The sequence below is a fragment of the Aricia agestis genome, chromosome Z (assembly GCF_905147365.1).
Source record: "Aricia agestis chromosome Z, ilAriAges1.1, whole genome shotgun sequence".
Taxonomy (NCBI): Eukaryota; Metazoa; Arthropoda; class Insecta; order Lepidoptera; family Lycaenidae; genus Aricia; species Aricia agestis.
In genome coordinates, this window is record NC_056428.1 from 9,774,354 (window position 1) to 9,798,588 (window position 24,235).

Sequence of the window (24,235 nt, forward strand, 5' to 3'; positions counted from 1 at the left end):
TATAATTCCGTTCTAAGAGCAATTTCCTGTTTATAAAGCATTTGTTTCTTTTTAGTTTTCACCTATAAACTGCTTTTTCAGTCTTTTTGAGGATTCAAGTATTTTTAAACGGCAAATCTTTGTTCCGTTTGTGCTGTGTTATAGAAACATTTTGCATTTCTAAACAGAATATAAAAGGATAGTATACTCAACATCTATGTAAACTAATAGGAAAACTTTTTTCCCTTTTTTTTCGAACGCTTAACATTAAACAACAGAATTTCTATTTTTTCTGTCTTGATTTCTACTCATTTATGTAGCCTATATGAAAAAATTGGCCAAGTGCGAGTCGGACTTGCGCAAAAAGGGTACCGCGAGCGAAAGAAGGCAAAAATTGTGTTTTGGTATGGGAATAAATATTTTTTTAATTTTATATTACTATTTATTATTAAATTACAAATAAAATTAAGGATTTAGTGAAAATTTCAAGCGCCTACCTGGTGCCTTTATTGACTACGAGAAAAAAGGCCAAAACATTACGTTTGTTGTATGGAAAAAATACATAATATTAACTTTATTTTATTTGTTGTCATAATTGCAACAGAAATACACAATCTGTGAAAATTTCAGAAGTCTAGCTATAGCGGTTTTTGAGATACAGCCTGGAGACAGACAGACGATCAGACATCGATATCTTAGTAATTCCCGGGTCCCAGTCACTCTAGTCAGTCGCAGTTTTTACCCTTTGGGTACCGCGGAACCCTAATAAAAACAGCTCAATGTTAGCAGAGGTAAATATGAAGCTCACAACAATACAACATGTACTTGAACCGTCCATCACATGTTATGGGCACTTTAAAAGCGACACGAGTTTCCATTATAAAACGTGTATAAAATGTCCAGGACTTAATTACCGTGTTCGTCGCCCGGGGCGAGCTTCGGTATGAAATTTAGTATTTAATTCCGATATCCCTAACCCGTCACACCTAAACTCTAAAAGGTTTGCCTTATTATTAAAATAAGGCAAACATGAATATAATATGTCCTCTAAAATATAGAAGCAGTTTTTATAAATACTTAAATAGGTACTATTTTATACAGAATCTAATTGATGCTTAGTTAATCTCTTAATGCTTATTGAATTTAATTAAGTTTTTATCAATGTATTTATTTCTCATTCATATACATTAATAGACGTGAGTCAACTAAAACCTCAATATGTATAATAAATGGCCTCTCTAGCAAAATAGTGGAAGTGTTTACTTCGGACTACTATTTTGCGAAAGTTACAAAGTATCAATATCTTAAAGACATTTGATGTTTCGGAGTCATTGTGGGGAGATTTCCGGCCATCAATCAAGTCGGACTCTAGTGGTGAGTTAAGGAGGGTTAGAAATAAACTTTATGTCCTATCCCGCGTGGGAAGCAAAGGAAAACTTGCGAGATAAGGAAAAATTACCCGAGAAAATATCTTTATATACGTTGATTAAGAGGGTGAAGCCCCTTTTTCGTAATTGGCCACTTATTACGTCGATATTAACTAATGACAGCGGTTTACATAAAAGCGTAGTAGTCCATTGAAATGTTACATTTGCTTTGCATTTATTAGAAGACGCAATTTTATTTTTGGATATTCCAAATTATTTTTTTTATTTAGGGTAAAAAGTTATATAAACATATTTGTAGGCAAAATAATTTGCACCTAATTATGTTCCTACAAATTTTTTGCAAGACATAAAGTTTCCGAGATATCACGAAAATAGTGTTGCCACCCTTTTTTTCAAGATGGCGACCGGGGGACAAGGCGACCCAGAAACTTGAGGTTAAGCTTCTATCGACCCCCCCCCAACACATTCCAAAAATAATATTATTTAATATATAATAAATAAATATTATTAATTTAACTAGAGATCGAATAATATTATGATGAGTGTAACCTAATTAATAAAAAGAAATTCAGGAACTTCCATTTCCGTCCTAAGGAAAAATATTTGCCAATGATAACGGCAAACATTTTTCCCTCGGACGGAAATGCACAAACGTCTATTAATTAATCACAACAATTACGCTATAAACTGACACAAAGCATAATTTGTAATGTTTAAAACAACATTTTAATAACGGAAAGCGTGCACTCGGCGATGAACATTAAATTCCAAATGCGGTTCCCCGGTTTACAATGTAGATTTAAATTCAATTAATTCACAAAGTTACAACTCAGTCAGCCATTACGTGTTTAATGTGCCCCTAAATGTTTGTGACGTTGCTTCAAATCGTTACAGCTGATGTAATTAATTACAGTTTTACCTACAGTTTTACTCATACGCGTTATGTATTTCTTTGGTTTAGATTCCATTGGTTCGAAATTTGATAAGTAAAACAAGAATTAACAGTACAAGAGGAGTAGTGAAAATGTAGTAAAATTTTTAACAAAAAACGTCATCAAACAGTATTTCCTTATGTCCACCATCTTTGAAATGTCTACTTTCCAACGAAAAAGAATTATCAAAAGCGGTTCATAAACGACAAAATTATCCGCTGCCACATAAAAAAGCATCATATTATATACGGTCAAATTGAGAAACCTCCTCCGTTTTTAAAGTCAGTTAGTAAGCTTTTCTTTAGATGTTGATGACCCACGCCAGAATGTGCAAAAAACCCCGCGCTATGCAACATGTTGTATACAATATCTGACAACTAAAAGTATTTTATTCATAACTCCATCACGGATAATTTTCTTTGTAAAACTTACACGACCTCCCGCTCTTATTACATTACCAGACTGAAATGACAAATATTCAAAAAGGCTTCAATCACGTTTTGCTATAACGTTAATTAAAATTTTACCATTAAACTTCTAGTTTTATTTCAAAGTGAGGCAGAAATAGCCTCCGTAATACAGCGATTAACCTCAAAACGATGTTTTCCTTCCTCGTCTTTGAAATTGCCCCAAAGACCGAAACGTTTTGTGCCCATTGTTTTTATCCAAGGCCTTATATGTATACCGTAAAATATTGCTCATATAGCAGAATGAGAGTTACGGCCGCGCTCAGAGAGAAATATAACTAATAAATTATATTCATCATATTAAATAAAAGCTTTTCTTCATTTTTGAAAAAAAAAAGCGTTTATTTAGATACTCGCCGCCATATTGGATGTAAAATGACATTACATTCGTTTTGGACTACGAAAAATAAAAACTAAGGAAGAGTAACTCCGTTAAAAAAAACATGCTCCAAAATATTTGTCAAAAAAGTGTACCTTAAAGGCCGTATACACGATCGGTTCCAACCACCAACAGAGGTCACCTCGGTTGGGTCAACAAAGTTGAATCTCTATCTACACGTAAATCAACTCGTCTGTCTTGGCTAGGCTGTGGAAAAGTGAACAATGGGATCACTATCTAAACCTCAAAAGACCGCAATAGCGCTGGCTTGTATATGTGATGAAAAAAAACGTAAAAAAAGACGGAATGTGTCTTGTTTTGTAATTAAGGGTTCATTACTCACTGTTGATGCGAAAAGCTGTGTCTGTGGAAGAACGTTTAATAGCAACGTTAGGATTTTTGGCTACTGGCGCTACACACCATATGCAACGCATCCGACGATCAATGTGCGACTGAGCGCCAACAAGAGAGAGATGCGCTCACTACCAAGGTTATTGAAGGTTATTTGGTTGGTCGACCAAAAACAAGCGTCTACACGGTTGATTTTTGTTCCAACCCTACCAAGGTGACCTCTGTTGGTGGTTGGAACCGATCGTGTATACGGCCTTTTAGGTACACATTTCAATATATTTGCAATATTTAGGTGGCCTTGAGCGATATAAAGGCTGACGTTATATGACAGTTCGAATGGAACCAAATTTAAAACGGTTATAGTATGGGAGTTACGTTTCCATAGTTTTTATTATTCGTAGGTTTTCGAGTTACTCTCAATGAGCTCTTTCATTTGATATCCATATTGCAGAAGTGCATTAAAAATCTTGGATGAGCCGCCATATTGGATGTAGATAGAGACATTACATTCGTTTTCGAGTTACTCTCAAAAAGCCCTTTAATTTAATATCGATATTGTAGGACTGTGTCCAATATGGCCCATATTGTTTTTAGAGTGATGTCACACACCATATCAGTCAGTCATCCAAACTAAACGTCACGTATGCAAAATTTCAGCTCAATCGGTTAAATATAATTATCTACTTACTTCAAAATGAAGTTCCAAAATTTCACCCGAACATACATACTTACATACTGTATACAGAGCAAGTTAAATAAAAGCTTTAAAAAATATAATGATTTCAATTAATTTCAAAATTTGACATTACTTAATATATATTCTGACCCTACACATTAAATTGAAGTTATAATAAAATTAAAAACATTTTTAAGTCTGGTCAAGTTTGAAGGGTTTAACTTTAATTTTCGTCAGTCCGTTTACAGATGCGGACTATACTATTTTAACGTTGTTCGTGGCGGCCGAAAAGGAAGATCTTCCGACCGAGCGAGATAGCATGCTCGGTCAGGCCGAAGCCCACTGACGTCATTTCAGACGTTGTATATATCTTGCCGTTCTCCGAAACTTCGATAGCGCGATGCAGGAATGTTAGGCGAATTGTGGGTACCGCCACATCACTCCCCCCCGAAGACCTGTGGTATTCTTCGATGCGCTTGTGTTGTCAGGTGTGGGCCGAAGCTACGCGTGCAATGACCAGGAGAGGGACCCCCGTGCTCTGCTTGTTGACCGGTCGTTGTAGCCTATGGCTGCCCCGTTCAAGCCAGACGCGGGTTCGACCGACGCGGACCTCCAACGCGGCTTGTGGTCGAGGCGACCCGGTTATGCTTGATGTCTGCTGACGTGGTGCGGATGGGCGGGGAGTGTTGATGATGATTGATGTCCAGAAGGATGTATGTTCTTGTCGGTGGTCACCAATTTAACGTTGTTCGTGGCGGCCGAAAAGGAAGATCTTCCGACCGAGCGAGATAGCATGCTCGGTCAGGCCGAAGCCCACTGACGTCATTTCAGACGTTGTATATATCTTGCCGTTCTCCGAAACTTCGATAGCGCGATGCAGGAATGTTAGGCGAATTGTGGGTACCGCCACACTATCGTATTTCAGCGTTCATAGTATTAACATCATAACAATAGTTCTTTGTGGTAGTAAAAATTGTTAATATCGCACAAAATGTGTACGAAATAATATGTCAGAAACTTTATCATCCTCTCTATTAATAAATTCAACGGAAAGCTCACGTGAATGTTACTCATGTTACCTGTTATTATTGTACAAATAACCTAAATACCTTTTAAGGTATTAAGGCCACTATTATGTGATATTTCACCTCCCACAACAATTTTAATAGCCAATTTTGGTTATTATATCTTGGTTTTTAGAACCTCATTAAATTCATAGCCATATATCATTTTTAGAAAATTTTATTATTCAAAATCCTTTACATTTTGCAATTACATGCTTCTCTCTGCATATTATACGAATAAATACTATGTTTTTTCCATGTCTGTCAAGACAAAATGCATAGCTAAACAGCGTCTAATTACGGGGGTAAATGCTTACGAAGCCTTATGCAATATCTTCATTCGTTTCCAGTATCCTTACGTGTAAGAATATCCTACAGCTATATAAGTGTCCTAGGGTCATACAGATGTCCTACAAATATACAGGTGTCTTACAAGTGTAATATTGTTCCAGATGGTGGCGACGGAGGAGGCGGCGGTGGGGGGCCAGCTGGAGTCGCCGGGCACGTTCGGCAAGCTGCGCCAGACGCTCTCCTCCTCGCTGCTCACGGCGCAGGACAAAGGTTAGTGTACCATCGAGTAAATTGATTCCTAGGCAGTTGACAGACTCACGTCATTCGGTTGGATCGTGTTAATTTAATGTTAATGTTATCTGGCGGCGGGGTTTGACAGAACGCGACCAAATTTTGTAGGTCTCCCATGTGCCTATGAATCAACTTCTCTAGTACATATGGTACACGATAGCCCTAGACCATAATGTTAATATACTTACCGGAATAGAGCAACAATCTCGAGCTGTCTAAAAATTGGTTTACATCTGTGTGAAAAATATGTGTACGTATCTTTATATTAATACGTGAGCCAAAAACTTTGTATCCCTTTTGACGAGAAATGTGGAAACGTAGGTGAATGAAATTTTGCACAGTTATATTTTGTGTGGTAAAGGAGTGCATCGAGCTAATATTATTTTAAAATTATGCTTTTATCATAAATTTTTTTAACAAATAAAACATTACACACACTACAACACACACACTAGGAAAAATGACAGATTTTTGAGTGACAAGCCTATACATACGAATTATATTTTTTTGTTTATGATTGAAGTCTGTTGACAACAAGGTGACAAATTGAAAATAGATTATAGTTTTTTTTTTTGTTGAATCTTAGATACTATTAGACAATGCTTACACGGCCAGTCTGAGATCAGCTGAGTCCCAGAAGCAAGACTTGAAAAAAATATTATAAAGTCAATATTTTTTTACAAAATATAGGTAGTAGTCCTAATGTCGTTGAATCTAAGGTCGAATTTCGACCATTGGGCGATCTCTAGTACACTTAAGTACACAAGATTGATTGAACATGATTTCTATGAGATTAAATTGTCAACATGTCAAAAAAAGAGTGCTGCTGTCATATTTCACACGTCTCTTTTTACTACGCAGTGTTACTGATAGTGACATCTGTCTTGCTCAGGCCTTTGTTTCCCTATTCCGCTAGGTATATTAACTTTATGTGCTAGACTGAGACTCGTTTCTAAGAATGTGTTTTGTGTTAATTGAAACAATTATTGCTTTTAATGGTTGTAACCAAGTTGTCACATTTATTTTCCGGCCTCCGGCACAGCGAATGGAACTTGATAACGCATTCCTCGCAACGCAAATTAGCTCGACTCCGGTGACAACGTAACTGTACTTCAGGCAGTCAGTTCAGCAGTTGCACCATGCAAAATTTATATTATATTATATAATTGTCTCGTTTCTATAGATAATCTGTAAAAAATTAAGCATAATATTTAAAATCATGTTTAACTTTAACTGAGATTAGCGTGGCCATTAGATGATTTACCAAAGAACTTAGTTCTTGTTTACATTGAGATAGTAACAGTCACTGGATATTGTATGCTGACTGGATTAAACGTGGTAAACGTATTAAGCTATAGCGATTGTATGCTAAACAGCGCTGTGTCAATGTTAGGGTCAATTCAGACCGCAACGCGACGCGTAGATGCATATCTAAATTTGTATGGATTTGACAGATTTCAATTGCGTGACGTCTCTTGCGAATGTGTCAAATCCATACTAATTCAGAAATGCATCTACGCGTCGCGTTGCGGTCTGAATTGACCCTAAGTTGATTCAGACCGCAACGCGACTGAATCAACTTAGGGTTGTTTCAATTTAGACCGCAACGTGACGAGGCGAGGCGCGACGCGACGCGACCTAAATTTGTATGGATTTGACATGTCGTCAGCGTGAGACGTCTTGCGAATCTGTCAAATCCATACTAATTTAGAAATGCTAGAGGAGAGGCGAGGCGCGTCACGTCATTACGCGTCGCGCCTCGCCTCGCCTCGTCACGTTGCGGTCCCTAAAGGGCTCGCTAAACGGTAATTCTGCATTACATGCATTACGTGCTGTAATGCACGAATTATCGTGTATTGTAGTGAATGATGCGAATTACATGCAAACTACGTGCTGTACAACGTGCTGTACATTGAATTACAACTTCTTTAATTTTTTAGCACGGCATGCGTTACGTGCTGTAATGCACGCATGATCATTTATTGTAGTGAATGATGCGAATGACATGCAAACTACGTGCTGTACATGGTTGACAAGTTGTTTAATTTTTCGTCATGCAATATGTGCATCAAATATGAATGCAGCGGATCGCGCGATCGCCATGTCATGGGACAACTCTTGACTCGGAGGTCGTGGGTTTGATTCCCGCGTTGGAAACAATATGTTATTTCCAAGTTTGGTTAGGGCAATGCAGGCTGATCACCTGATTGTCTGACAAGTATTAGATGATCCATGCGTCGGATGGGCATGTAAAAAGTCGGTCCTGCGCCTGATCTTTCGCCAGTCGTGTCGTTCTTCTGTTCCACTGGGCTATGAGAGTAAAGGAGTGAGCACACTGAGACGGGCCGTGCCGGGGCTCATCGCAAAAATCCGCCTCCATACAATTTGTATGGAAGCGGAAATCCGCTGCGCCCCGATACAGTGTGCGATACGCGCACCCGCTTCCATACAAATTGTATGGAGGCGGATTTTTGCGATGAGCCCCGGCACGGCCCGTCTCAGTGTGCTCATTCCTTAAAAGGAATAGAGAGTATACCTGCTCTTGTGTACTGTGCACACATTTGAGCACTATGAAATTACTCCTGTGGGACGGTTTCAATGAAACCGGCCACCGTCACCGAAACCGGTGTGGGAAACCGGATATATTTGTACAATTTTATTCAAGGTGCAATGAATAAGATAAAAAAGATTATCATCATAAAAAACTTGAGAGGTGTCAAGAGACACCCGGATGGAACGAAGTTCCAGTTTACAAATTATACTAGTTTATTGTACTTTAACAACTATAGCAAAAATGCTATAGTTGTAAGCCGTGCGTTAGTGCTTGTTTCTCTCTCTCTCTCGCATTGAACAGTGCGGTGAAGCGATGATTTTTTTAGTGTATTTAGGTTTTTTTTAAATAAGAAATAATACCTATCTCAACCCGGGTGCCCTTTGACACCTCTCAAGTTTTTTTTGTTTATTTTACGTTATTAAGCTGTGTCGCTATGTGAAATATTTTAGTGAAATTATACATATTTTATTCGAGCTTATTTTTTATATATTTTTTTTTAAATTTGGCAGTTTAGACTGGAATGTTTTGTGGCGGTACCCACAATTCGCCTAACATTCCTGCATCGCGCTATCGAAGTTTTCTGAGCGCGTCAGTATACAAGGTGTAACAAAAATAAGTGATAATACTTTAGGGTGTGTACGTGTTCCTTGTAGAGAGTTCACTGTGAAAGTAGCAGCGCTGGAAGACCAAATTTTTTTTTAACTTTTGTATGGGGAAACTCCTGACGCTCGGACCCTTGCCCATACAAAAGTGAAAATTTTTTTTCGTCTTTCAGAGCTGCTACTTTCACAGTGAACTCCCTACAAGGAACACGTACACACACTAAAGTATTATCACTTATTTTTGTTACACACCGTATATGTCGCAGCCGACTGGTGTAAATAGCCGTTTAATCAAACGGCTAGCCCTTTGACTGAACAACGCCATTCAATCACACGTCTAGCTTTTATATTGAATATTTTAGTCGCTCAAAACGTTCAACACTACAGCTGATTCAAAAGCCGCCGTCTAATTGAAGTAGTTCAGCGCGCACCGCTGCGGCGCTAGGTGCGTTTTATTTACAATATGGCGTCAACTACCAGGTGTTTGTTGGTGTTTGTGGTTGTTTTTCGGAAAGAAAGTAGTTAATAAAAGTTACAAGTGTTATTAAAGAGACAAAAATTGTAGAGGCACATCGAGTGAATTAAAATTTCAACAAATATTCGAGGAGAAATTACGGGATTATGAAATGGATGGAAGCAGCTGCCTCCGAAAGGGGGGTTCGGGGGGCACAGCCCCCCGTCAAAACAAAAACAAACACAATCTAGAAAGTCCAAAAGTTGGTTAGGTTAGGTTCGAACTTAGACCACAACACATAGGGAGCCGAGCGAGCGCAGCGAGCGTGCTGCGGCAGCAGCCGGCGACCGCCGCCAAATAAAAGAGAGCCCCTCTGTTTCCGCCAAAACAAAAACAAACCAGTTGGCTAAACGTCGTCTAGCTGTAGTGTTGAACGTTGTAGTCAACAAGTCGGCTAAACGACGTATAGCCGTGTGATTGAATGCCGTTGTTCAGTCAAAGGGCTAGCTGTTTGATTGAACGGCTATTTAAACCAGTCGGCTGCGACATATATACGACATCTGAAATGTATCACGTGGGCTCCGGCCTGACCAAGCATAACACCTCGCTCGGTCGGAAGATCTTCCTTTGTGGCCTCCACGCACATATCCCACATTAGTGACACTCGACAGAACACGCCTCCTTCATCATCATCACTACCCGCCCCTCCGCACCGCGCCAGCCAGCATCGCCTCATCGGGTGCCTCGTCCACTAGCCGCAATGTACCGCGGCCTGAGCGACTCCGCATCGGCATCATTGGGCTTTCTCACTACACCGCCGGTCGGTGTAGTGAGAAAGCCCACAGCACAGCAAGCAGAGCACATCTCTCCTGGTCAGCACGTAGCATCGGCCCCGCACGGCAGCTTATCCGACTCACTGGATCCCGTGCAGCAGCTTACAGTTCCGACTCACTGGGACTCACTGCAACAGTTCCGACTCACTGGAACTCACTGGCACTAGGCGACTCAAGCGACAAGACTTCAAGAATCGACCTCCGTTCTTCGGGGGGGAGTGATGTGGCGGTACCCACAATTCGCCTAACATTCCTGCATCGCGCTATTGAAGTTCTCTGAGCGCGTCAGTATATATACGACATCTGAAATGTATCACGTGGGCTTCGGCCTGACCGAGCATAACACTTCGCTCGGTCGGAAGATCTTCCTTTGTGGCCTCCACGCACATATCCCACAGTTTCTTAAAATGTTTTACCTAAACATAAATTTTAAAAAATAATGGATATAATAATAAGTGTTTTTTTCTTCTGTTCTGAATTTCGAAATTTAAATAAAATAGAATAGAAAAGGAGATAATTTTCCGAGATCAACGCGATAACTTGTTTTCGCATTTCTTTTATTTAATTTTATTAGTTTATTAATTTACATTTCAGTTTTTTTTTTATGAAATAAGGTGGCAAACGAGCAAACCTCATGGAAAGCTTCCATCGCCCATGGACACTCGCAGCATCAGAAGAGCTGCAGGTGCATTGCCGGCCTTTTAAGAGGGAATAGGGTAATAGGGGAGGGTAGGGATGGGAAGGGAAGGGAATAGGGTAGGGGTAGGGGATATTTGGGCTTCCGGTAAACTCACTCACTCGGCGAAACACAGCACAAGCGCTGTTTCACGCCGGTTTTCTGTGAGAACGTGGTATTTCTCCGGTCGAACTGGCCTATTCGTGCCGAAGCATGGCTCTCCCACGTCAATATAATATTGTTCAATATAATAGTGTTTTTATATGTAACTTCTTTCAATCCATATAATATAAATTATAAACTATTGAGAATATTTAAAATTTAGTATTTTTTGTTTAGTAAATAATAATATTATTATCCTCCTAAATTATCCTCCTGAATTATCATTCTGCATGATGAAAAATGAGCGTTCATCATGCAGCATGTAATTCACGTAAATGAATGGTCATGCTGAATTACCGTGTACGGGGTACTTAAGGGTGACTCTAAGGGTCTTAATCATTTCTAAATTAGTATGGATTTGACAGATTCGCAAGACGTCTCACGCTGACGACATCTGTCAAATCCATACAAATTTAGGTCGCGTCGCGTCGCGCCTCGCCTCGCCACGTTGCGGTCTAAATTTACCCTAAGGGTCAATTCAGACCGCAATGCGATTAGGCGAGTTGAGGGCTGAGGCGCGGCATGGCATAAATTTGTATGGATTTGACAGGTTTCAATTGCGCAAGATGACATGCCAATCTGTCAATTCAGTACAAATTTAGAAATGCATCTACGCGTCGCGTTGCGGTCTGAATCAACCCGTCATATTGCAACAGCGCTGATCTAGCGTCTGAATCTAGTGCTATATAAGCCTATAAGCGGAGGCTATTGAATCGGAGTAGTTACTATGGTGCGACCAGTTTAAGCGCGACCTTCGTAGCATATCAAATGTATGCTACGAGAGTCACGCTTTAAGTGGTCAGAATATAGATGACCCGGTGAACTTCGTAAGACTTCCTTCCTAATATTATAAACCTTCTCAGGAATTCCACGAATATCTCAAGACTAATATTATCCTAATCACTTCAGCTATTCTCGAGTTTTAGCGAGATAAACAAAATTTAAATTTCATTTTATTTATATAGATAGATTATTATGGACAAAACAAAGCTTAAGTGTTAATAATAATAAATATTCATTATGGTAAAAAGCTTATATAAAATTGAGACTTGAATTTACATTTATGTTGTACAATATTATGTTGATCGTAGTAAATACAGTTTGGGAACAATTCATAAGCCGAGCGGCGATGTGGAATTCTTAAGAAGTTATCTGCGCGGAAGTTTGTTACATGATAATTTAAACGTAGACTGGATATCCGGAGTTTGATATTTGCCAGAGAAGTATTAGACTAATTAATCTCATAATAAATCCTTCTAGAAGTTCCCTAACTCAAAGGAATCTGGAATTAATTGTTCATTGTAACTCTTCCTTTGCCGTGCCTTGTATTAGTTTATGAATAGCTTTGTTATTAAATTACGTTCCTCTATGTTTAACCATCTGATAATAGTTTGTGCTGTAATTAAAAATAAATCTAATATATAAAATTCTCGTGTCACATGTTAGTCACCGTACTCCTCCGAAACGGCTTTACTGATTTTTACCAAATTTTATATGCATATTCAGTAGGTCTGAGAATCGGCTAGTGGGTACTTTTTATATTGATGAGTACACTTGTTGAATTAATAATAGTAAATTATTACAACTCGAGACTGACGGCGACCATTGTTTGTGCGACGGGATAGCGATGGACGTTGCCATGGTGACATACTTATTTAGTCATCAATAAAATAATACGGGCGAAATACTTTATATGGCAAAGAAAAGTTGGCCGGGACAGCTAATTAATACATAAATAAAAGTAGAAATAAAATTAAAATTTATACAAAAGTTATGTGACTTCGTTTATCTTTAACCTTATACACCAATATATACCTTACAATATAATACCAATTTTAAAAACTCTCTCAATTCATGAAGCCCCAAGCGGCCACATCCGGCCGCGATAACAATAGATAAGCTATTGTGTCTCGTTTTTCCGCGATCGATGCTAATGATTCAAATTAATGTTTACCTCACATTTATAATGGGTTAAAATCATTATAAGTCCCACTTTTAAAGATTTCTGGTGAAGGTTACGATCAATAATAGTGTTATTGCTTTCTTTCTTCATATTTGAGAAAGAGATGTCATTTATTTAACCCAGGGTTAACTTTAACCCAGATCTGCGCCAGTAGGTAAATCCGTAAATAACACTTCTATTAACTAATCTACATTTAATGGGATTATAATACCACTGAAACAATGTTTTTGTGTTGACTTTGAACAAATATATAATTATTTGAACAAATAATTGCCGAGAATATATTTCGTAACGATACAACTGCTTTAATTTACAAAGTAAAGTGCAAATAGTCTTCTAGACTTGCCATTTTTAGTAAGACCTTGAGTGAAAAACCGACTCAAATGCTAAATGATTGGAATGGCCTTTGCAGATTAATTCATAGATAAAGATAGAGATAAAATACACGAAGTAAAACTAAAATACCGACAAATAAAATGGCTAAATACCCTTTTTCTCAGATTAGCTTTACAATTCCCATGAGGGTATTAGTAAAAGGCCGCTCAGAGGAAAATCAATAGAGCGTCCGTACTCCCCATAGGCTTAATAAGACTTAATTCTTAACCTGACCACGTCTATACTTTGTATACAGTGAATTTGTGCGCAATTAAGCTGTAATAGGATTTATTTAGTCCGCTTTTGTTACAAACTGCATCATTTGCCTATTTGGAATCGTATTGTAATCGTAATTTGGAATCTATTTGAAAATACTTGAATATAAAGGCGACAAAATACATAACTATAAAGTTGACATATCCAGTAATTATAACGTTAGGTCCACTGTACATATTGGGGCATCTCATTGAGCCAGCGCTCTGGGCCAACGACTAGAGTACTGAATGTCACTCATCGCCAAATAGGCCTTTCTGCCCATGTGTCAAGAGCACTACAAGCACATTTTGATCTTCTACCACTAAGCTACAACGGGCAATTAATACCGTGATGGTTGATAATAACTCTAGAGGGCCGTTTAATATTCCAAACGTTCGAATCACTTATCATTCTCATTCGTACGATGCCGACTCAATCTTAAGACGCTCCCCCTACGGACATGTCGTAATTTACCGTTTTTAGAGCCTTATTAACTTATAATTTGAAAGCTACAAAACTATATTAAAAATACAGCAATAATCTTCAGTATATGAACGTTCCTTTCATAGTCATTAATTTCCTTTTTTTGTTTTTTATACTCCCGATACCAACTTCTAAAGTACCTAATACTAATTTATTTAAATTCAAGCATACATAGTATCTCCCTATTATTTAAAAATTACGGTTATTTGAAACACACGCCAATAGATCGACAATTTCATTAACTACATATTGAACGCTTGAATTTTTTTAGGTCAATTTCGAACTAAGTATTAGGATTTTGGCGCGATCTCGGCAATGCGGTAAATGTATGGTCAAGGTCCTTTGTTCAGGGGATGGCCTTAATGAAAAGTTGTGTCGAAATTTCCGGTGACGGTGCTTCGGACGGGCGAATTTAATGGTGGACATCAAATGAAGTAAATTAAAATCGTTAAACGTTACAGCTGCGTTTACATTAGCAAATTGCTAGACCACTGAGTACAAAAATTCTATGCCAATAGGGGCGGTGAAAGCGCTATCATAGACTAGTTTCCCTCGCCTCAGAACGCCGCAGAATTTGGACGCGCTATTTACACTGAATTAGGAAATCACGTTTCAAATTATCAAAGAGAAATTCAAAACTCGTTCTACTGAATTACAATACTTAATGCTCTTGTTTTGAAAAGATCCACATTTACTGTACAGTACTTTATAGTTGTTCAATGTTTTGTTTAATGTTGTTAAGCCACTGTTTATAAGTATTAGATAAGTCAAGACATTTCATAGGTAAAACGTATCTTTATACGTAACTGGATCATACCCGTAACTCCCTAGCGCCAAATTCGTATATTGCGCGGAAACAATTTCATTTTTTACGATGAAAAGTATTCCATGTCCTTTCCTAGGACTCTAAGTATCTCTATACCAAATTTCAGCAAAATCGGCTTCAGCGGTTTGGGCGTGAAGAGCTGACAGACAGACACACTTTAGCATTATAATATTAGTATGGATTTTTAATACATTATCTAATAACATTAAAATAGTTGCAGTAAGAATTCAAAGTACAGTATCAAATAGTCTGATTATTTATAATACAGGGTGTAACAAAACTAAATGATAATACTTTAGTAATTTTACTTTACTGGTGACAGTTCTCATATTCCTTGCTAAGGATTTAAAAAAAAAACAAAAAAAACAAAAGGTAATAAATTATATTCCATCTACAAAAACAAATGTTTCCTGTAATTGTAAATGAATAAAAATGAAAAGTTGCTAAATGCTAACTTATTAATATAAAATTATATTATTAACTGTGAAATAGGAGTATAAAATTATTGTTACGAAAACATTTGAAAAATGTCAGATGCATGAAACGGAACGATAAAAAAGGGCGGCCATCTTAAATCGCCGGCACCATTGAAATGTCAGTACGAAATCGATAATTTCGATTCCAATTCCTTTACGAAGTGATTCGATATTTTTAAATTATCGATTAATTTTTGTTAGGTAATTTCCCTACTATTGTCAATTATAATGTGTCACGCATATCATCTTAACACAAACTATAATTTTTTTCACTTTTGTATGGGGAAACTCGTGACGCTCGGGCCCCATACAATAGTGAAAAAAAGTCTTTCAGCGCTGCTACTATCACAGTGAACTCTCTACGAGGAACACGTACAGTCGTGCACACCCTAAAATATTATACTTCGTTTTGTCATACCCTGTATAGTGAATCGTGTAAGGTTATTATATGACAATATCCCTACATCATGACATACGACCTGAAAGCACTCGCTTCACTTGCAATCATTAATCTAATATACCTTTCCGATAGGTATATTAACTTTATGCTTGCAATTCCATCGATCATATTCATAGCTCAATGCCACTATGAGCTTGCATATTAAAGTTATCATTATACAAATTCCATGAATATTTCAAACCGTTCGTAGTTCATGAAAATTTCTCAATATTTGTGAAATATTGCAATAACTCGCCAAGCGGTCCGAGCTCGCATATTTGTAATACCGCGAAATAAAGGTAATTCCGCTTACATATTTGAAGCTACAGCAATATAATAGCGAGCGTTTGCTGAAATATTCGTTAGTGCAAACGAGTAAAAATTCTGGAACTATTAATCAAAGTAAATTACAATGAGCTATTCGGATTAAAAACAACAGACGACAGGTTATGAAATTAAAAATATCAATAGATTGATACACCTAATATTTTGGCTGATTATTTTTGTTCCGAAAAAATTGTATCTTATAAATTCATTGAATTTAAATAAAAACAAGCGATGACGATAAAAAGCCAAAAATGTTGACCTATATTTATTGTATAACTGTGTAAATAAAATTATCTATTTTAGTAACGAAATTGGGACCGCGGACGGGCGCGGTGGAGACTGCACCGGAGCCCACGCCCCCGCCCGCTCAGCCGCCGCCGCCCGCCCAACCGCCCAAGACTGAAAGGTAAATAATATTTAAGTAGCATATTGTTTCTACTCTAAAGGCAGGTATTACACGCATCAATATTATCACGATTCCGTAATAATATTGATGCGTAGGCCGAATCGCAGTATCACAGTACACTTGTGAATCGCGTGATACTAAAATCATGATAATATTGATGCGTGTAATACCTGCCATACAGAGTTTTAAGAGTACGGTTACACGGTAAGTCTGGCATCAGTCTAGTCCATCAGTCTGAGACTGACGCCAGAATGATGACCAGAAAGTACGTACTATAATAATGACCATTCCGTCAATCAACTGGTTAGACGATCCTCCTCCCGTCAGTCTGGATCATACTGATGGACTGAACTGATGCTAGACTGACCGTGTAACCTTTGTCTAACTCTAGGATGTGTATGAGTCCTCTCACCTCTGTATAGAGTTCACTGTGAAAGTAACTGCGCGAAAAGAGTTACTTTTTTATTGTTGTGGGAGTAAATTCGTGACAATGGGGCCATCGCTCCAAAAATTCTCTCTTACGGCGCCGCGCTGCTACCTTTCACAATGAACTAATGGGATATGTGTGGTGACCACAAAGGAAGATCTTCCGTCCGAGCGAGGTGTTATGCTCGGTCAGGCCGGAGCCCACGTGATACATTTCAGCTGTCGTATATATATATACCGACGCACTTCGAAAACTTCGATAGCGCGATGCAGGAATGTTAGGCGAATTGTGGGTACCGCCACTAACTGAATATTTGAAAGGACATAATTTATACATACCCTAAAATATTATCAGTTTGTTAGTTAGACCCTGTAGAGTAAGCTGGACACAAACGGTCATGCTAAAACCAGGTGTAATAAAACTTTTTATAAAGCACGCCGCACGCACCTACATCCAACGCTTACAAAAGCTTTGTCAGAAACAAAACGGTAAATTGAAACTTTCTTCATTAAAAGTTATGGAGCTATTGTTTGCAGCTAATTGTACCGTCACGTGGCCACGTGCTCGCTGGTATCAAGCGTCCAGTGCCGCATTTACACGCGCAGGGCCAACCTTACGACACGCGCACTGTGCCGTGTTTAAACGTGCAGGGCCAACCTTACGACACGCGCACTATGTCTTGTTTATCTAGGCGCTGGACCAACCTTACGACACGCGCACTATGTCTTGTTTATCTAGGCGCTGGGCCAACCTTACGACACGAGCACTGTGCCGTGTTTACACGCGCTGGGCCAACATTGCGACCATGTTTATTACACATATTATACGGTATACCTATAAAGTATATGAAGGAAGAAAGAAATGTGATCACATTTCTTTCTTTCTTTAAATGTAATGACATTACTTTGACTCAGACTTGATGTGATTCTCAATGTAATATGATACAGAGAGGCGGGCAAGGCGCCGTCCCGCGCGGGCGCCTGCCGCGTGTGCCTCAAGGCGCTGAAACCGGGGGAGGTATTTCACGTGTGCTACGGCTGCCAGCACCGCGTCTGCGAAGACTGCTCTTCGTACTCCAAGCCCGCTAGCGACGAGGAAGCGGTAAATACAACCCTATGTCCATATACAATTAGGTGTATTTCGGCATGCCATAACACTCTACCTTACTATATTATGGTCTCAAATACCGCTCATCCATAAAGCTATATTATGTCCATTCATACCTTATAGTAAATTATAGGATTGGATACAATATAGAAAAAACATTGTAAAATTACAACAAACTTTTATTTTACTTTATTTTATTTTACTAATTTTTGGAAAACTTACAGCTAACATACACATAGAATCTTAATATACAATACAAGAAGGCCTTTTAAAAGTTTCCACAGTTTTTAATAGCCTTTTTCCATTAATTTCAAGGCGTCACGTTAGAAACGCTGTACAGATGAGATGCCAATTTAGGTCCGCCTGGGGCCAGTATCGGCGAAATAATTGATGGCCCTGAGACGTCGAAGATGTTTCTCGAACAGAAAACAGTCGCGTTACGCAATCTGACTGACAACGTAATTAATCCCGCTCTATTGTGTTACGTCGGCCCTGTAACTGTCGTGTTATTATATGAACCACTCCTGGATAAGACGTAATTGGATTTCCCGTGTAAAGGGTTGGATTAACGCAGACCCTCAGTTGAACGTTTGTCAAAAAAGTGAAGAAATTAAAAAGCGGCAACATCGTAAGGTCATCCCTTTCAAATCAATCTAAGAAAAAAGGGATGACACTAGGATGTTGCCACTTTTTAATTTCTTCACTTTTTTGACAGACTATAAACTCTTTTTTAAACGTTAATATCAAACAAGTATTTGACTAAGTATCCTATTTTATAATCGCCTAATTTGCGACGAATAGCTTTGTTTTGTCCTTGTCGTTCGGTCGTGACAAAACTCCTAAACGCTTTCGATATTTAAATTAAATATTATAAAAATCATAAATCAATATTAGGTTACATGAACTACTGAATGGACCATTAAATGGTTAACTCTACTGACCGTTTATCGAGTACCACTAGTCATTAACATGTATCTTACACTGGCAATTTGTTAGCGAGACCGAGCAGACACCGCAACCGCCGACTAGCCGCTCACTTGTCACGATCATTAGCGAACCAAGCTGTCTGATGAGCTATTTTGCCCCTGACAGGATCTTTAAGCTGACGACATAAGGATTATTTTATATGAATTTGGTAGTAATATAACTCGGAACAAATTATACGCCGGGAGCATCAATCAATACGTTAGAATCTCGTTAGAATATGGATAGTAGTTGTAACTGGCAATTTCGTGATAGGGAAAGAACATTCTTTTTAACACTTTGATCGTGGAGAAACGAGACACAATAGAATTTCTATTGTGTCTCCACCGTATGGGGCTTGATGAATTAATGCTAAAAAGTGGTCTTACCCGTGTTCTAAATAATATATTGTGTTAAAATATCATCAAAATACGGCCCGGTTGTCTGGGAGCATTCAAAATTTATACGAATAATAAAAACTAAGGAAAAGTAACTCCGTCAAAAAACATGCTCCACAATACTTGTCAAAAAAGTGTACCTTATGGTGCCTTCTCACGGCGCGTATTATCGCAAGCCGCGCCGCGCCCGCTCGAGCCACGCGCCGTGTGAAAGGGTGGCGCGGCGCGGCTCGTGCAGGCGCGTCCCGATCCGATTAAAGTCGGTAACTTCAAAGGCGCGGCTTGAGCAAACAGGCGAGCACGAGCCACCCCTTCTCACGGCGCGTGATATCACAAGCCGCGCCACGCTGACAAACATTCAAGTAAAATTAAACTTTATTAACACCGTAATAGATATCATTTTGCTCTAAGTCACTTCGTTGAATAAGTAAATTTTAATGATATGCAACTTTATTCACTAGGCAACTAGGTTGCATTTCAATCTATGCCGCTAATTTTATTAAATTAAGTGTAATTCATTTATTTGATAACAGATGCAGCTGCTTGGCGGCAACATCGCGCTATAGCTAGCACGAAGATTTTTATTATTTTTATTAACTATATATTATATAGTATACATAAAGATATATTTTTTGTGTAAGTAAATAGTTAATATTCTTTAAAACATTCCTGCAGCTCCACGTGTATGAGCCAGGTAGTAGCTTTTTTTGTAGAGTTGTAGGTGCTGGTACGGACTGAAGAATTGTCTCACCCGGTTCAGAACACCAAGCTTCTTCGAGGCTAACTTGGCCTTGCCCTCTAGATGATATCGAAACTGGACTTCGCTTGATATGGTAACGCCAATTATTTCAATGCTAGGGGAGATGGTTGGCGACTTTTTAGTGGTGAACGCGTCTTCAGTGGAGATTTGTGTCTTGGCGGGGTTGAATTGGACCAAGTTACGTCTACCCCATTCAGAGACCTTCTCCAATGAATTCTCCACCTTAGACACAAGTTCGTTTCGACTCTCGATGACATTTAGCCGAGAAATATTGGGGGAGCCGCTATATACAGCATCACCTGTACTATCATCCGCATAGCAATGAATGCCGTTGGTCTGTAACATGTCATTGATATGCAGTATGAATATGGTAGGCGATAGCACACAGCCCTGAGGGACACCAGCATCAACAGACTGAGTTTCCGAGCATTCGCCGTCAACTACGACCTTTATGCTTCTGTCTGCTAAGAAACTTTTGACCCACTTGCATAATTTCTCGGCCAGCCCGTATGATGGTAGCTTTGATAGCAACGCTTTATGCCAAACCCGATCAAAGGCCTTCGCTATGTCCAAACTAACAGCCAATGCCTCTCCCTTCGACTCAATTGCCTGAGCCCAACGATGAGTTAGGTACGTATTAGGACCCTTACGGAACCTGTACTGTTTGTCGCTTAGTAATCCCTGGCCATCCAAGTATCGAAACAGCTGGCTATTGATAATGGATTCCATTATCTTAGTAGTTGGAAGGAATTGGGCGATCACCTTTTTTGGGGATCGGGATTCGGGTGCACCAAGGCGGTCTTCCAAGAAGCCGGGACGATACCAGAGTAATAAGAGAGCCAAAAAAGATGCGTCAAGACCGGAGCCAACTCTGGAGCACTTTTTTTAACACAATAGGAGGGATTCCGTCGGGCCCACTCGACTTTTGGATATCAAGAGAACGGAGGGCTTTTCGCACTGAACGTTGATGAAACCGAATATCCGACATAATGCTCGAATATCGCGGTATGGTCGGCGGTTTCTGCCCCCCGTCATCGAGTTTGAAGCAAAGAGCTTGCCCAGAAGATCGGCTTTCTCTTTTGCGTCCTGGGCCAACGATCCATTTCCTACGCGTAGGGATGGTAGGGTTGGCTTGCAGAAATTCCCTTCAATAGCTTTGGCCAGAGACCAGAATGCCCGTGCATTCTGGTCCTGAAGGGAGGCGCTCGAGTATCTTGCCAATTCTATAATTGACGTGCTGTTTCTTTGCCCGAGTGATCTCTCTCTTGAGGGACCTAGAGACAAGGTTGTACTCCATTTTATATGTGTTGGTATTTAAATCCCGAGCAGACACTGCATTAGCCTAGGATTGGTAAGCCTCCTGCTTCCGGCGAGAAGCTTTTTTCGAGGATGAACCAAAACAGGGACGAAATCTGCCGCCAGTTGGCACTACAGAGGACGGAATGAAAAGTTCCATCCCTTGCAACCACATTGGCAACAGAGTTGGCAGTGTTGTCGGGATCATCCGGCGAGAAGCACACGTGCCCCCAAGGATAGGAGCCAAAAAACGACCGCTTTACCGAAAAGATTAAAAGCTAGATTAAAAATTCTGCCAAAAGGTGGCGTCCGGCGTCATAATTCATACTATACTAATGTCGAAATTCGCTAAATAGTGGAAATAATTTACTTTATATTATGGGAACAATACCCTAGAGTCATTTTGCCTACAACACATTAATACACAAGAACAATAATTATAATTGCCTAATATTGCATCCGGCCCTTTGTAAACCACTGTCTAGTGAAATATAGTCTCAAGTCTGGCTGTATTTTAGTCGGACAAGAGTTAAACCCTGTGTGAAAATATTTAAGTATAAATAATTATTCATATATTTATTTTAACGCGGACGAAGTCGTGGGCAATAGCTAGTGAGAAATATAAATCCAACAGATTAATATACCCATTCTACACCTGTTTGTTAAGGATAGCTCCATAAAGTGACGTTAATTACTATTGATTTTGTGCACATAAGGCGCAAAAATAAATATACTAAAATAATCGTAGCTCAGCTCCGACATTACTTAGAACAATTTTTATTACCTACTAATATATGCTTCTCTAATGTAGTGCTACAAAATAGTATTGGTTTTATCCCTGGCCGCTGGAAAAAAAATGACGCCACTGGTCCATACAAAGTTACTCAATGCCCTTTAAAACGGTAATAGTATAGGAGTTATGATTCCTTAGTTTTTATTATTTGTAGGTAATAGGTATCTAAGATGATTATTTTATTCTCGCTCTCGCTCCTATGAATTACCGGATAATTTCAGATGGATCGAGCGTCCTGACTCCAGAGCTACTAAAAGTTTCTCCTCCCGGGTCTTCTTCTCCACTTTGAGATTGCATTTTAAACAATATTTTAATATTGTACACTTTACAATATATAATCCAACAGTTAGTTCCAATCTAAACACACTAAGCCTAAGTTACGCGGCGGAAATTCAAAATACGGACGGAACGCGACGGAATAGTGTGTCATCGGTAATTTAATACATTGCGGGCGTAATAATGCGGAATTTCCGCCGCGTAACTTCAGCCTAGTGTGTTTAGACACTTAAACTATTGTAATATAAATATGTATGTGATAGAACTCGTGGCGGTGCTCGGTGTGTCGGCGAAAGGCGGGGCCGCGTCTTCCGCCGTCCGCGCAGGACAGCACAGACTCGCTACTCGAGGTAATAATTATTTTAATGCTTAATTGATACACTTGCAAACAATGATTAATACGCTGCTTAGCAGCGTGCGTCGCCGCAATACAGCGTATTGGTCATATTTGGTCATCGCTGTTTAAGGCGACGCCTTGATAATTTGGCTGTAGCGATATCGATTTTTCTCAGCAATGCCTAAAGCTAAGAAATTAAAGTTCATTGTCAGTAGTCATCATATTATCTTTGTCTTTGAATTACCCATAGCATAATATGATTGTTCAACTTTTATAACACAGAATAATCAATCAAAAAGACCTCTGTAAAAAAAAGGGATTCCTATTTTGCTAACAGAGGAGAGTGATTTAAGCTTACCAAAATTGTACATAAATTGGTTCAAGCAAACACTTTAATTTGTCCATAGCTTATGAAATGTATTTATGCTTTTTAAATTACGCGACAAAAACCATTTTGTCGCTTACGCCCTTTCCATTGTTTTGCTGTTCCATTGCTTGTTTTCTATGAGAGCCCGGGCCGGACTCTCATAGAAAACAAGCAATCTAAAACATATCCAACACGGTTTTTTTACTTTAACGCGGCGTCACCATAACGGCGACGCAATCGCGATTCGCGATGCAGAATGCAGCATGCAGCGTTTGTTTGATAGTACTTATATCTACTGTCAAATACACTCTCGTTTTGTTAAGTACCTACTCGTAGCAGGGACCGTATAATTTTTTACTGTGTACAGTGTATCTATAAACATGAAATCATTCCTAAATTAATAATTTTACAAAAATAAGTATCCCTGTCACACCATTGCGACTAGCGTTATAATTTTTTCTTATAATTAATTTATAATTTTCCATAAAAAAGATGTAAGAAAACTGAATTTCTTATTATACCTACAATCTACATCGAGGTTGGTTAAAACAGCTCATTCCGCACTCAAGTTGCCGTTGAACTTGCAAATAAATTAAACACCAACTTGCAACCTTTCGAGAAATTGTGCGATGGCCAAAGCGTTGCAGCAGAGCAATCTAATAGTTTGGGATAGTGCACGATGGCAAGGAAAAATAAACACACTTTTTTTATTAATTATACCAATTTGAATTAAATATTATCATCGTTACGAAAGGACAACATCTGTCGCGTCAGCTAGTTACTTCACAATAATTATTATAGGTGTTACAATAAAGTTTTGTTTCTCGTTGCACATTTTGGAATGCAGTTATCGTAATATTTG

The 24,235-nt window shown here is 38.9% G+C and overlaps 1 protein-coding gene across 1 annotated transcript in view; it reads left to right on the plus strand.

The window, feature by feature from the left end:
- LOC121739053 (regulating synaptic membrane exocytosis protein 2) overlaps positions 1 to 24,235 on the plus strand; it is a 96,679-nt gene that overhangs the window by 57,381 nt on the left and 15,063 nt on the right. Inside the window, exons 2-5 of the mRNA XM_042131365.1 lie at positions 5,689 to 5,797; positions 16,547 to 16,649; positions 18,024 to 18,177; positions 22,933 to 23,019. Coding sequence (XP_041987299.1) covers positions 5,689 to 5,797; positions 16,547 to 16,649; positions 18,024 to 18,177; positions 22,933 to 23,019 — 453 coding nt within the window. The remainder of the gene's footprint in view (positions 1 to 5,688; positions 5,798 to 16,546; positions 16,650 to 18,023; positions 18,178 to 22,932; positions 23,020 to 24,235) is intronic.